At 34.5% G+C, this 15,717-nt stretch overlaps 2 protein-coding genes across 2 annotated transcripts; one reads left to right on the forward strand and one right to left on the reverse strand.

Moving 5' to 3' along the window:
- Positions 1-42: 42 nt before the first annotated feature.
- Positions 43-1,172, reverse strand: LOC111000403. Its single transcript, XM_022269819.2, has 2 exons — positions 741-1,172; positions 43-491 (listed from the first exon to the last, which is right to left on the reverse strand). Exons 1-2 carry the CDS (start codon positions 1,051-1,053, stop codon positions 133-135), a joined length of 672 nt encoding a protein of 223 aa, XP_022125511.2. The 5' UTR covers positions 1,054-1,172; the 3' UTR covers positions 43-132.
- A 1,437-nt stretch (positions 1,173-2,609) lies between these two features.
- On the forward strand, positions 2,610-15,717 carry LOC111000411 (glycine dehydrogenase (decarboxylating), mitochondrial). The gene is made up of 18 exons (XM_022269829.2): positions 2,610-2,864; positions 3,331-3,409; positions 3,582-3,717; positions 4,037-4,201; positions 4,830-5,058; positions 6,011-6,234; positions 7,382-7,557; positions 8,071-8,300; positions 8,863-9,039; positions 9,683-9,867; positions 10,306-10,507; positions 11,494-11,643; positions 12,430-12,542; positions 12,872-13,019; positions 13,509-13,716; positions 14,706-14,878; positions 15,288-15,368; positions 15,584-15,717. The coding sequence occupies exons 1-18, from the start codon at positions 2,676-2,678 to the stop codon at positions 15,692-15,694; spliced, it is 2,976 nt and encodes a 991-aa protein (XP_022125521.2). The 5' UTR covers positions 2,610-2,675; the 3' UTR covers positions 15,695-15,717.

Genomic DNA, 15,717 nt, shown 5'->3' on the forward strand with positions numbered 1-15,717 from the left:
AATGATTAAATCCTATATACATAAACTTCTGCTATAAATATTTTAAGTTTGTTAATTACACTTAACATAAAATGTTATTATATTTTATATTAAACTTTTACTTAATCTAAATGAGTATGTTATTAGTAATATTTATATGTTCATAACCATTATTTCTTGTAGTTTTCTACACAAATCTTTACGTCTTGATTTCTCTAAAGCATGGCACAAAACAAGAAAACCTCTCTGTGGGTCAGCTCGGTCTTCATATACATGCAATATCTCATAAGCTTTCTCTTTTAATGAAGTTTGTTGCTTGTCAATTTCATCTATTCGATGTTCTTGCAATTTCAGATTTCTACCAAGATCTCTCCAGGATGTGCCAATTTGTTCTACTATTGTTTCATTAATACGGTTCTTTTTTCTTAGAGTTATGTTTCCATATGGATGCCCAGATGGTAAAGCTGTTTCGGGTTCTTTGTAATATGATGAACTCTGTGTATTTTCTGCGGCTGTAAAGTACAATTTTTAGTATAGTTAATATATATATATATAGCTTTCTATAAAATTGGTTAATAATAGAAGATATCAGGTGATAAATCAGTCAGTGGTAAATGAATCCTTAAAAAAGAAATATCTCTTGCACAATTCAAGAATGGAATTATAGGTTTGAAATAATATAAATTTTAGTAAAATTACTTCAAAATTGATTGCCTCTGATGCAGCATTGTTTTATTAAAATATTGACACATTAAACTTACCATAAAAGTTCAAATGTTCCCTATGATCACGAGACTGCTCATATTCACTTATTTTCTTTAATAATTCATTGTTTTTAATTCTTCTAGCTATTTCCTTTAAGGGCGTTACATTGTTTTCGGAAAGAACATCGCGTATTTCTAATACTCGTAAAAGTTGCCCAATAGTTTTTACTTGTTCGAGTCTTCTTATGGAGTCTATGTCATCTCTGTAAAACTCTTTTAGTATGTTAAGAAGATTACCTTGAATGTCACTGCATCCAACATTATATACCACTTGCTGTTTTAGATTTGTATAAGAAGATAATAAAGTCATTTTACAAATAATCTACACTGCCTATACCACATAATGAATAGTAATCATTATATGTTTTTGAAACTAGGATTACGGAATCCCCTTTTATAAAATATGTATAATCACAACCAATTTCATCAAGTTAATGTCAACTGTCATTTAAATGTGTACATTGTGCGTACTTCAGAAAATAAAATTACAGGCTAACGTTATTTTACATTACTATTTGCTGATTATTATGGTAATTTTTTGCTTTATAACAATTCGGTAGATAAAATTTCAAGTCTTACCCATGGTCTCATGGTTTTTATATTTCAAACGTGGAGTAAAATAAATAAGACATTAATTATAAAATAGCACATAAATATTTGAATGTCAGTCTGACACTAAATAGGTAAGTCGAAGATTAGTAGAATCGACGATGACGTACATGCTTGTAGATAATATATTTTATTGTTATCTACCTAATGCTGTCGGAATTTTATAAAACATATATTATAATGTTATTAAATTGGCCTCAGTCTTTAGTTCTAAAACTTACAATTATGAGTGTTGTTGTAACAAACTTTGTTAATGCCTCCAACGAAGATTAATACAACAATATGACAGTATTATCGTCAGTATGGAATAGTATAAGAAAATGTATATCAAAATTTTACTTTGCGATATCGTTAAAAACTATATTCTCCACACACCACACTCTAAAATACTTATTGTTTTTTTTAAATAAACCTTATATCAAAACAAATTAAATCACTTATTTTATAGTAGGTATTATAGATTATTCAGGGTAAAAAGGTAATTCGACGTATTCTTATTAGGTGGTGAAAAGGGTCGAACATTTGTGATACCTACTTTTAATTCTCATGCATTATACAAAAGTAAACTATTTTTGAGTTATCTTTTTCAAAAAATGTCAAATATTCGACAAACATTTATATAATAAAAAGTATAACTTATGTTTTTTGATTGGAGTCAACCATTGTAACTAAGGATAAATATATTATAATATTGCTTTTTATTCAAACATCACACTGATCAAATCTACAATGAGTGATTTTTATTATAGCCCTCTCTTAACAACCGAAGTTAAATTATTCCGCATCACAATATCTGCATTTATAACTCTTGTATGTTCTTCCGCGGATGACACAGGCGAGACTAGGGATTTAGTATAGTAGCTATCGTCTAACATTAACACCAACATGTGCGGAACATATTATGTCTTGCTGGTCATCATCAGGCCGCCAATGATCAGAGCAAGTCTTGAAGAAGAGACCAAGAAAAATAAAGGGTTGTAGAGCTTATGGATGCATGACATGCCTATTGCCTAAGTTTCTTGAAAGCAAGCCATGAAAAGTAGTAGGTTTTCCTCTCCGATAACTCATCCTATACGAGTTTTGCCATGAAATACTACCAGTGATAAATTACATATCACGAATGCTAATAAATTGTTTTGACTATTACATTAGGGCTTATTGAAAGTAAATTTGTGATAACAGAGGTCATCATGCAATATAGTCGATACATTTATAATTCAAGTTATTTGCTCGTTTCTTATCACGAATTTGTTGTCTCAAGCTTTGACCTCTCAATCAGTATATTGTTTAGTTTTGTTGTAACTAGTCGATTATGTTCTAAAAATGTTACGCTCATTTAGGCCGAATTTTTTGAAATTAAAACATAGTTTGAAAATCAGACATGGCGCCCGTTGCGTATCAAAGAGTTCGAAAGATGAAAATTTATTTCCCGAACGAGTTGATTTTCCGAGTCGTCACATTGGACCAAGAGACCAGGACATAGTTACCATGCTAGATCTCTTAGGATATAAGGTATATAAAATAATGACCCATTGTCGTCACAACCTTGTGGGACTTCCTCTCAGGATGCACCATTTTTTTATCAATTCATATTAATATGCCTTCTGTGCTGGACCCTTGATTCTTATTGAAGACATTTTTCTTTTATTTTCACCCATGATGTACTAGGGGGGGGGGGGGTCTTTCGACAATATCCCCTAGTCTTTCGTAGAATTTTTCTTTAATTCTACATTAAGTTAATTTATATCCTTCGTAAAAATTAATAAAGACGGCCCGTTTCCTCACGATCTTTGCCTTTACTGAACAAATTTATTTGCTAGTTTTATGTAATTGGCATACGGGCTCACCTGATATTAAATAATACCACCGCCCATGGACACTCATGCTTGTTTGATGGGGTATTTATACGTCTGGTTATTGGCTAAGAAATAAATAGATTTTGTGGTGTTCGGCCCTTTATTCGTTATTCACATTTCAGAGTTTGGATGAATTAACAAATAATGCAGTGCCCAAACAGATTCAACTCAATGGTCTCATGGAAATAGACAAGCCGATGAGTGAGTATGATAATTATCTGATAGACTTTACTATGATATTAATTAATATTATATTGAGTTAAAACAATATAATATATTGTGTTACGTAATATAATATTGTGTTACGTCGCGTATGTGGAATATAAATGAATAAATCGTACAATATTTTATTACAAACATATTTTTTATACAGGCGAATACGATTTAATTGAGAGAGTAAGAAAAATCTCGGAACAGAATCAAATATGGCGATCTTTCATCGGGATGGGATACCACAATTGCTGCGTGCCACACACTATCATGAGAAATATGTTCGAAAATCCAGGATGGTATGGTGAATTTTATATTATACGTAGTTGCCTTTACTTTTTTTTACAAAACCGAAAGCAGTATGGTGTTAAGCGGTATTTTTTTTTGGGCAGCAGCAATAAAGGCTATGCAGTTAGCTGTTGTTAAAAGTTGCTGGTATTTTTTTTTCTTAACATAAATGTCTGTTTTTTTTTTGTAACTTATAACGTAGATATAGATATATACGATATATAAGATGTAGTAAACTTTAACAAACATAATAAATAGTTTATCAATGTACCGCAATTAGAATACTTCTAACTTTGTTGACTTCTAAGTTTTGTTACAATTTTTTTTCAGGACAACACAATATACGCCCTACCAACCTGAAGTATCACAAGGAAGATTGGAAGGTCTTCTAAATTATCAGACGATGGTCTGTGATATGACAGGTTTGGATGTAGCGAATGCATCTTTGCTTGACGAAGGTACGGCTGCGGCTGAGGCGCTCACATTGTGTCACAGGTACTCCCAAGTTTAGGTGTTAATTGTTTAAATGCTAGATGCGTTATTATATTGGTCTGATGTCTGTGTTTGATTCGATTATTTCCTTATAAGTAATTTGTAGGTTTACTTATATGCTCCATGTGTGTAGGTCCAGTTGAAGTTCAAGTCTAAAGACTCTTCAGTTCTAACCCGAAATAATTGTTTCGGGATTCATACATACATGTATCGGATCTAAGCCATGAGACGGTTGCTCATCATGATACCGAATAAATGTCTTACACACACACATATCTGTGTACCAGATATATCGTCACTATCGGTATTCACATCGCCATTAGAGGGTTTCGTGGGCGTCTTTCAGTTTAAGTGAGAGCACTAAATACATGAATAATTATCGTACCTACTATATTTCAATTTAGATGAATTCCTTGAATAAATCTGATCAGTATTTAAGCAAGCAAACATAAAATGCAATTCACGGTCAAATATACATATCCTCATAACATTCCCTGACATATATTATATATATCAACACATCATAGTACATATATCATTCTAGTCTTGACTCTCGAGCGTTTGACTTCTCACCGAGCACTCTTTATAGAACCAATACCAAAAAGGTTTAAAGATATTATTTATATTTCAGACATAATAAACGAACAAAATTCGTTGTATCAGAACGTCTTCATCCACAAACCCTAGCCGTGGTTACAACCCGACTGGATGCCCTTGGTTTAGAAGTAAAAGTATTGCCGGATGTCCGAGAGGCCGATTTTGCCCAACGGGATATATCCGCGGTATTACTTCAATGTCCCGATACAAGAGGACTTGTCTATGATTATTCCGGATTGGCTGCTACTGCGCAAGAGCATGGTGTAGGTTTTTTTAGCTTTTCATGATAAACCTGTTTATTACAGGCAGAATACAAAATACCATCTCTATCACCTTGAAGTCGTGCAACTGAGTGTTTCTTCAGGCAATTTCTGCAGCGCACCACCAATATGGGGATATAGCTGCCCACTGAAGTATTTCCGAACTATTTTGACAAAAAGGGCAAAGAGCGTACCAATTCTTAAAAGGCCGCGAGCCTACTTTCAGTGATAAAGAATATATACAACCTCTTGAGCTTAGACATTGGAACCTTCAGGACAGTCATTAGACATTTAATCAATAATCTATGTATGCGTTTTTTTAGTACAGGTGGCAAACGGGCAGGAGGCTCATCTGATTTAAGTGATACGGTCGCCCATGGACACTCAAGGCCAGGGGACTTGCAAGCTACGCTCTTTTCTTGATACACCCTATGTCGAATTGGTTCGGAAATATTTTTGTGGCAGCTGTTTCCTCATAGTGAATAACTCCTCTGAACTGAATAAACCACTGTCCATGGTAAATGTGGTAGATGATGCATAGTGACGCAACAGTTTTAAGAGATTGATTTTAAATAATAAACACGAACATAAATTTAAATTTTAAAATTCTTAAAGGGCCGGCAACCCACTCGCGAGCCCTATGGCATTGAGTGTCCATAAGCGGCTGTATCATTAACATCAGGTGAGCCTCCTGCCCGTTTGCCCCCGGTTCTATAATAAAAAAAGAACTGCCTGCTCTCCGTTGACAGCACATTTTAACTTAACGATCCCTTTACTTTTTTGCTTTTTTAAAAGAGTACCGAGAGTTTTTTACGCCGGCTTTTTCTCTCGGCCTACACCCTCTGTCTTTGCCGATGAGTAGGGATGCCTACAAGTTCGAATTGATTGACGTGGAATAAGTGATACCTAGAAGATCTTATGTTCCAAAATAAACGTATTTTATTTTATTTTACAGTCACTTGTTGTGGTAGCGACAGATCTTCTGGCCTCAGCGTTGTTACGACCACCAGCGGAATGTGGTGCAGCTTTAGCAGTGGGAACTTCACAAAGGTTCGGCGTACCTTTGGGTTATGGGGGACCTCATGCTGGATTCTTTGCGGCGAAACATGCATTGGTTAGATTAATGCCTGGTCGTATGGTAGGTGTAACACGGGATGCATCTGGAAGAGATGCCTATAGGTAATAATCTATACTCATTAGTGAGATTTTCTTTAGGCTCAATTAATTAATATCTCGTACCTATATAGGGTTTTAGAGCTTGATTAAGCGTTATTTTTTCCCTTCCTGTAGTTATCTTTAATCATTAATAACAATAAAAAAAAATATTATAAGACCTAAAACGACATTTAGGACAATTACATGGAAATGTGCTTTTAATTAAAAGTAGATTGGGAAGCCCTGTGTTCAGCGTTGGCTTAATGGCTTCAGGACTCTCATCTCTGTAGGTTTGATGGCTGTGCACCAATAGACTTTATTTTTTCTGAGGCGCATTTAATATTCGCTTGAACGGTGAAGGAAAACATCGTAAGGGAAACTGCCTTGCCTTACACCCAAAAAGTCGACTTTACACGGTGGCCGGCGCTAAAACCTCCTTACTTATTAGATTGATAAATGATCATGAAACAGATACAAAAATCTGAGGCCTAGACCTAAAGAGGGTGTAGCGCCACTAATTTATTTATTTTAGAGGTATCCTTAATCATCAAAATAGGAAATGTTCATGACAATTAATAATGTTAAATATAAATAAAACAATTAGGGCCTGTTTCACAATGTCCGGATCAGTTCCAAATAAGCTATTTATTACTTATTGGTAGGATAAATAGTATTTTTGCGTTTCACGACTGTCAGATAGTGCTATACGTCATGAAATGCGAAGTATCTTATTGGAAACTTTTATCTTACAAATAATTTATGTGTTGCATAGCTATTTGGCACTTTAACCATACATTGCGAAACAGGCCCTTAGTCCAAAGAAGGATGACAATTATTTAGATACATTATTGTAACATATCATGTATGAAGTTATCTTTTATTAACATAACTTTTACATATTTAAAGAAAAACACTTTTTTACGGATTATAGTTATGTATTATTGTATTTAAACTTATAACTTTACAGCGTGCGTGGTAACCACGCACGCTGTAAAGCACGCGAAACGTCGGTTTAAATTTAAAATTATGTCTAAATAATTATAAGTTTAAATACAATAATACATAACTATAATCCGTAAAAAGATGTTTTTCTTTAAATGTATGAAGTTTTATAAGTTTTTGTAAGAAAATAAATTATTATTATTATTAATGTTAATAATTCAATTACTAGATTAGCTCTACAAACGAGAGAGCAACATATACGTAGGGACAAAGCCACGTCGAACATTTGTACTGCCCAAGCGCTTCTTGCAAATATGTCTGCGATGTACGCGGTGTACCACGGACCACAAGGTCTGAGAGATATCGCTACCAGGGTGCATAATGCCACTTTGGTTTTGGACCATGGTGAGTTAATTTTCTTCTAGTGCTGATTATTTATTTATTTTACAGAAATAATATCTTCTGTTTTGAACTTTTATTACAAATGTAGGTAATATTAGTTATTCAAAGGGGGAACTCTGCCAGTATCTTCGGAACCTTGCCTAAAGGGCAAGGTTTTAATAATATATTTTAGATATTATATAATGTTTAAAGGTTAATCATTATATGTATATGATTTTAATTATATATTACATGCATCCATGGTAATGTTAAGTTAAGAAATATCATTGATGAAAGAAAAACTTAATTTAGATACTATGTAAATAGAATGAATATCTTTGTAAAAGATGCCAGATTTAAACTGCAAAATTTTTGATCAAATCAAACAGGTTTTATTATATTCATCAAACTATAACTAGAAATAGTGTAAACTAATTTCGATCGTCTACTCACATAGACAAACATTCTTCTTCCTTCCTTTGTCCAAATTGAAAATATCCGAAATTTAACAAGAAATTAATTATACCAATTTTTCAGGAATTAAACAACGCGGACACACACAAACAAACGATGTTTATTTCGATACCCTACATATAATTCCAAATGAAGAACATAATGTAGACGCAATAAAATTAAGGGCTCAAGAGAAAAAAGTAAATCTACGATACTTTGAAGATGGAGCGATTGGTGTAGCATTGGATGAAACGACGACTATGCAAGATGTTGATGATTTATTATGGATATTTGACTGTAAAAATGTTGAAGAGGTAAGTTTTAGAATCATACAATCTGTACTCACTTAGGCCCGTGTGATACCAGGATGAATCATAATACTAAGTAAATAGTTACTTAATATATTAAAAACATACGATTTAGTTCAAGGTCTAAAATCTATGCAGTTATTATGTCAAAACAATTTGAAATGAAAAATTTCATTACGCTTTAACAGCATTTTTTTAAATACAATTGTTTTATTGTATTAGTTACAATATTAGTAGATTCGTTTAAGGCATATCATTATTTAAAGGAAACCGCTCCCGCACACATCACTGAACCACACACATTTTTAACCTTTCGGTCCTTTGTACCGACGTAAGAGCTATCTAGTCAATGTATTACATTATTTTACTTGACAAATGTATGGACTTGAGCAATTTTTAACATATACAGATTCTTCATAAAAACCCTTAAATTACCTGGAATTCTTTAAAATCCTCATTGGTCTCTTTTCAACACAGCGTAAACTCTATTCGTCTGAAAGAAACGAAAGCTTGGTGGAAAGAGTAAGTAGGTCTCGGGGATCAGCGACAAATTCTACTTTTCCTACAGGTGACGGGTACTGGCGACGCAAGAGCCCGTAGCATACAAAACGGACCTTTCAGAAGAACATCTCCGTTTTTGACACATCCGGTGTTTAACGCACATCATTCTGAAACACGATTGGTCAGATACATGAAACGACTTGAGAACAAAGATATTTCATTGGTCCATTCGATGATACCTTTGGTAAGTTACAACTGAAAATATTACTAACTATAAATCAATCTTACTAACACAAAATAAATCTTACTAACACTTTCAAGGCATTAAGAGAAGGATTCAAAACTAAATTTGTATGAATAAATTTATTACTAAATATGTATGTCGACAGGATCTGTCATTTTAATACAAAATTAGGTTCTTCGCTTCGGCTTTGTACTCACCAAGTTTTTTTCCCAAGTCACCAGACTATCTGACCAAAAAGTAGTGGAACTTGTAATTTTTCCTACAAAGATATTAGAGCCACTTATGTGACTCATACCTTTTCAGAATTCCTATAAAATGCGTATATAAAAAACTTGTACTGCCGAGTTTTCACAGTGGGGTCCGAAGAAAACAGAAATAATAAAGAGTTATTATTTGGGAAATGTTTATAACGTTTCACTTAATATCATCTTCAATAGACTCAATAAACAACTATAAATCGCATGTCTAACGCAACGAGTCATCAGTACCAATCTAATGGTCATCTAATAGTCAATTTTGTTATAAAAACCTTTTTTGGTCAAGAAAAATGATAGAAAGAATTAAAGATTATGCGTATTTGCGAAAATAAAGCTAGTTCAAGCGAATGTTAAATGCACACGTTTCTAAAACCTCTTAATTCCAGGGTTCCTGTACCATGAAGCTAAACTCCACAACGGAAATGATGCCATGTTCTTTCAAACATTTCACCGATATACATCCTTTTGCCCCTCTAGACCAGTCTAAAGGCTATCATGTGTTATTTGAAGAGCTTGCCAAAGATCTTTGCGCTATTACAGGATATGACCGAGTTTCGTTTCAACCAAATAGGTAAGCGTTAAAAGTTTTTAAGCTATTATAATATAAATGTATGAATCGTATCAAAGTCAAAGTAAGGAGGTATTCTTGAGCTCTAGTTATGTTTCTCTTCTTTAGTTTGATTGATAATGCGCATCTTTTTAGCAAAACATGTATAAGAATTAGGTTCTTATACAATTTATAATACGTATGACCTAATTTATTATGCGGCACGAGTAAAGGGGTGTTGACACTTCAAACGTGCTGCTTGTATAAAGCAAGCTTTAGTGATATTTAAACACAAATTTATAAGAGGCAAACTCGCTTTTTTTAAATATCTACCAAAAAGCTCTTCCTTATCGGTTTTGTTTCACCATAGAATATGTCGCGATAGTGTAGTATCGACAATTATTTTTCGAAACATTCAACAATACCTTTATCTACCGAAGACAATTATGTATATGATTCCAGTGGTGCCCAAGGTGAATACGCCGGTCTGCGAACAATTAAACGTTACCATGAATTTCGTGGGGATACGGGACGAAACATATGCCTGATACCAGTCAGTGCTCATGGTACGAATCCGGCATCGGCTCACATGGCTGGTATGAGAGTTTGCGCCATACGAGTGACACCCACTGGTGATGTTGATATGGAACATCTTAAGGATAAGGTAAGAAACGAAAAAGGAGTGATAAGTGAAGAGTACGTTTTGCAATAATTTACATTAAATTTTTATTGTCTCTCGACAAAGGCCTTCTCCAGATGTCGCCATTTTGATCTATTAGGATGGTACTGGAATTTAAAAATAAATAAAAATAAAATTATTCTACTTCTATTTCTCAATTTAATTAATTTGAATCTGTAGGCATCCCTACTCATTGGCAAATAACACAGAGGGTTGTAGGCCAAGAGAAAAACCCGGCGTAAAATACTCTCGGTGCTCTCTTTAATATTGAACAATAACTATTGTAAATACTGCTATCTAAATACCTCTAAGTACAAAAGTACAAACGATTGATCAATGAAAGGTGATACATACACACTTCGACAATCTAATTCTTGAAAATCCTACTCATAAAACTGAATTATATCACTCCTCCTTTACTGTATGTACAAAGTCCTGCTGTGAAAATCCTTACCTATTTATGTCAGACGAGCTCATTGTATAAATTTTTTATTTTATCTTAAGAAGAATTACTATTTTTGTACATCCTTTCGAGTGGCATAAAAAGGGGTGTTCCAATTATAAACGGGACATTGAATGCATTTCTATACTTTCTTTAAAAAAAAAAAGTCTTCATTCAGCAAAATATCCTATCAACGATATTTGATGTCCCATAGTCTCGCGACGCTCTGTATGATAAAACCAAGATATAACATAAAATTATAATAATTATATAACACCTACTACGACAGTACTATTATAAGGGTAACTTTCGCCATAACCATAAATAATGTGTCTATTTGATCGGTTTGAATGGATGTAAATTGGGACAGAAAAAGATGGCAAGCCTAAGAGGATGCCTTGACTGGAGAGTGTGATACATACTAACTGAAAAATATATCTACTAACATATAGGATAATTCGATAATTACAGTACCAAATAAATGAAGGCTTAAGATAAATAAAAGTACATTTTAACCTGATTAATTTAGGTCGAGGAACATAGCGCAAACATATCGTGTCTGATGCTTACCTATCCCAGCACTTTCGGTGTGTTCGAGGAGCGAGCGGCCGATGTTTGCGCATTGGTACACAAACATGGCGGTCAAGTTTATTTAGATGGAGCCAATATGAATGCACAGGTAATACATTGTTTATAAGTTTTGCAGTATCTACATATACAGTGTAAATTTCTCCATTGATATGGATATTGGATACCACCTCCAAATCCCTGAAAATACTGACTGGAAGTTACAGGGTATGGGTATTAGTCTTAAAAGTTTTTTCTCATAAAGAAATAGAAAAAATAAGTTGAGAGTGACTTTTGCTGAACCGTTTTCCAAAACATACTTTACTTTTGTGGAGGACAAAAGAGTGTTACACAAAAATCCACCCGTATCACCTTAACGTTCATCGTTCCACAATGGAGCGTTTTCTAGGCAGTTTTTTCCGCGAACCACCACTATGTGGAACCAGCTGGCCACTGAGTATTTCCGAATTAGTTCAACTTAGGGTTCTTCAAGAAAAAGAGTAATAATTCTTAAAGGCCGGCGTGAGCCAATATAGAAAGTATCCATGGGCAACGGTATCACTTTACACTGATGGTGAGTCTTCTGCCCGATTGCCCCTTCCCTGACTATGGCAACTTTATTAATTAAAGTATCTAAACAATACTGGGAAACTCCACTGAAAAATGTTACATTTTGTTAGGAAAATAGTTTGTGGCCTGGGGCCTCCATTCCTTTGCTGCCCTGATGTCTTCCTGCCTCAAAATCTGGTATTGAAGTTAGTAGGAGCGGCGCAAATATCCTAGCCTATTGGCGGCTAATGTGCACTCCCGCTGCACAGATAATAATGCTTGTCTAAAAAACGAAACTTTCATCGGAAGCTCACATATTCCAGAACCTTTTATTTTTGATTAATTACAGGTTGGTCTATGCCGTCCAGGTGATTATGGCAGTGACGTATCTCATCTCAACTTACACAAAACCTTTTGCATCCCACACGGCGGAGGTGGTCCAGGAATGGGGCCTATTGGAGTGTAAGTTCTATTGGAGTTTAGGAAGTATCCATTTAGGTATTAAATATAGGGAACACTGCAGGACACCGTTAAGAATAAGTTTTGGAACTAATCATTCTAAATTATTAAGAAGCAGATCATATACTTTTACGTCAGTCATTTTCTGATGTACTATTAAAATAATTACGTTATGAATTACACCGTTGTATGACTTTAACAGAGGGTATATGTTTTGATAATTTTGTATCGTTATATAACAGGTTTATTTAAAACTATAGTAAAGTATAATGCGAAAATTTTCACTTTTGATTTAGGGTTATATGTTTAATAATAAAAACATACTCTTACAGCAAGGCCCACTTAGCCCCATTCCTTCCATCACATCCGGTGGTAGACCTACTAGCTGACCTTGGTGACGCAGCCCATAGCTTTGGTTCCGTCAGCGCCGCGCCTTACGGCTCTTCAGCCATTTTGCCTATTTCTTGGGCCTATATTAAAGTAAGTAGAAAGTCCGTCAGACGAACACCACCTCTATGTGGTACAGCTGCGTATCGATATATTTTCAAACGGATTCAACTTCGACCCTTTAAAACCCTTTCGGACATAGGGGATTCCAGTAAAAGAATCCATTCCTTGATAGGTCGGCAACACACCCGCTAGCCCCCGGCTACAGCTGTCCATGGGCCGCGGTTATCACTTTATTCAGTGATAACCTACTCATTAGCCATCTTATTATTCGTCATATAAAAAAAAATCGCATAACACTTAAATAGATGGCAATGCACTTGCTAGCCTTCTGGCTGTATAGTCTAGTAGTGTCCATAGGCATATCACTTAACATCAGATCAGCCTCTTGTTTGTATGCCCTCTGTTCTATAAAAATAGTTAAACCAGTTGTTCCTAATTATGAGCTTTTTTCCGAGTCTCGATTGTGTACAAATAGAGTCAGACATTATTTCGGGTGGTCACGCATGTTTCAAATTTCAGATGATGGGTCCAAAAGGCCTCAAACGCGCTACCCAAGTGGCTATTCTAAACGCTAATTACATGTCACGAAGGTTAGAGAATTATTACAAAACATTATACAAGGGAGAACGCGGACTTGTTGCTCACGAATTTATAATTGATGTTCGAGATTTGAAGAAAACAGCCAATATTGAACCGGGAGATATTGCAAAACGACTTATGGACTTTGGTAAGTTAATACAATTATTTTACATCATCAGACTTATACATATCACCTGTACGACCGTCGTTCCACAACGTGATAATGATAATATAAATAAATAAAAAATCAGCGGTTGCACAAGACGTTATGCAACAGAATTTCCTTCTAAAGTTATAATATGTAACTACTAAACGAATACATCAATATCGTGTATTTTTTCTCGATCTTCCTTACTCTCTCTTTCTTAATCTTTCTCACTATAGATTTCTCCAACCTCTCGCTCCAGGGCACTGTGCGTAATGCTATGTTCGCTCTATCTCACTCTCTCTCGATCTTTCTCACTTGCTTGCTTGCTACTCTTGCTCTATGGCTATTTGCTTTGTACTACGTTCGCTCTTTCTCACTCTCTCTCAATTGCTTCCTCCCTTTTCTTCGACAAAAACGCTGCACATATTCGTAACGCAAGTTTCACTTCAGAAACAACGCACTCGCGAACACTCTGACATTAAGAGTGTGAGTATCACTTACCACCAGCTCACCTGGTGGTAGGCCAGGAAATCTCCTGCCCGTTTACCGTGTTCTACGAAAATAAATTTACCATAAATTAAAAGATATGACATTATTATTCTGTAAGATGAACTTACAGTCTGTTAATACCTTAAATAACTTACGTTTTGCTGCATATATGCTGCTTGTCCCTGAATGTAAATTTATAAAACCCTTGGCCACATAAAACGCATTTTTGACTCTAATAATCCTATTTTTCTTTATATTTAAACTCAATATAGCAGATTTCATTTAGGAGAAACATACATATTTATAAGTATTTAAATACTGATCAGTTCTATCTAATCTTCAATATGGCTAACTTTCACTAATGTAAGTACCTACCTCTTAACTGTAAAAACTTTAATACGTTTTGTAACTAACTTCACTTTTATAATTTTAACAAAGGGTTCATAGATTGCGGACGTTTCTTAGTTTCATACGCGATTGTCATTTGTTTTTTTTTTTAGGTTTCCACGCCCCGACAATGTCTTGGCCGGTTGCCGGTACTTTGATGATAGAGCCCACAGAATCCGAAGATTTGCAAGAGCTGGAGAGATTTTGTGAAGCTCTGATCACGATTAGGAAAGAGATAAAGGATATAGAAGACGGTGTTATGGACAAACGGTTGAATCCATTAAAAGTAAGTCTCAAAGATAAATTGGACTAGGTTCTATTGTTTACCGTGGGTAGTTCGTGCTTCCGTTTTTTTTAATACCATGAAGCACTGCTCATGTGAATTATACAACCCCTTATAGTTATTATTGCTTATACAGAAGAAATAATCATGGTATAGTTCCATTCAATGTGCGCAATCAACAATAATTAATAATACGGTAATTTGCATTGTGATCAATACAAACATTTATAAAGAAAACCGACAGAGAAATGTGTCTGGTTCTTGCTTTGTGGTACATTTATATTTACATGCTTTATATAATTGTTAACAGAAACGTGCTTTATTAAATATCGTTACTTATGTCGAGAAAAATAATATAAAGGAAAGTTTTGTAGAAAATAATAATAATATATATACTTATAATGTTCAATAGATGGCACCACACACACAAGCAGACGTTATAACAGAAGACTGGAATCGACCCTATAGCCGAGAACAGGCTGCTTTCCCAGCGGTATGTAAATAATAGCATACTGCATACGTTTTATATTTTGATATGAACATTTATTAGTTTTACATTAGGATAATTAGTGTAATTATGTTTATATTTTAAGATATCAATCTCAAAATATATTCGGTTAATATTCTGCTACAAAGAACAAATCGAAGATGTAAGTATCCTCGTTCTTCTGACTGGAGTTTTCAAAAGTTTCTTATTGCTTTTTTCAGGCATTTGTGAAAGGTGAAACGAAGATTTGGCCCACAGTAGGAAGAATTGACGACATGTACGGTGACAAACATTTAGTATGCACCTGCCCGCCCGTTATTGATGACTTTTGAATAAAATAAACATTTCAGTAATA

Source organism: Pieris rapae, chromosome 12 (genome assembly GCF_905147795.1).
Source record: "Pieris rapae chromosome 12, ilPieRapa1.1, whole genome shotgun sequence".
NCBI lineage: Eukaryota > Metazoa > Arthropoda > Insecta > Lepidoptera > Pieridae > Pieris > Pieris rapae.

Excerpts from the sequence above, each read along its gene's own strand:
- LOC111000403 (XM_022269819.2), bottom strand. The coding sequence starts at position 1,053 with ATGACTTTATTATCTTCTTATACAAATCTAAAACAGCAAGTGGTATAT. Across the intron at positions 492-740 it reads GGAACATTTGAACTTTTATG|CCGCAGAAAATACACAGAGT; the intron begins GTAAGTTTAATG and ends TGTACTTTACAG.
- LOC111000411 (XM_022269829.2), top strand. The coding sequence starts at position 2,676 with ATGTTACGCTCATTTAGGCCGAATTTTTTGAAATTAAAACATAGTTTG. Across the intron at positions 5,059-6,010 it reads CTACTGCGCAAGAGCATGGT|TCACTTGTTGTGGTAGCGAC; the intron begins GTAGGTTTTTTT and ends TTTATTTTACAG. Across the intron at positions 11,644-12,429 it reads GAGCCAATATGAATGCACAG|GTTGGTCTATGCCGTCCAGG; the intron begins GTAATACATTGT and ends GATTAATTACAG.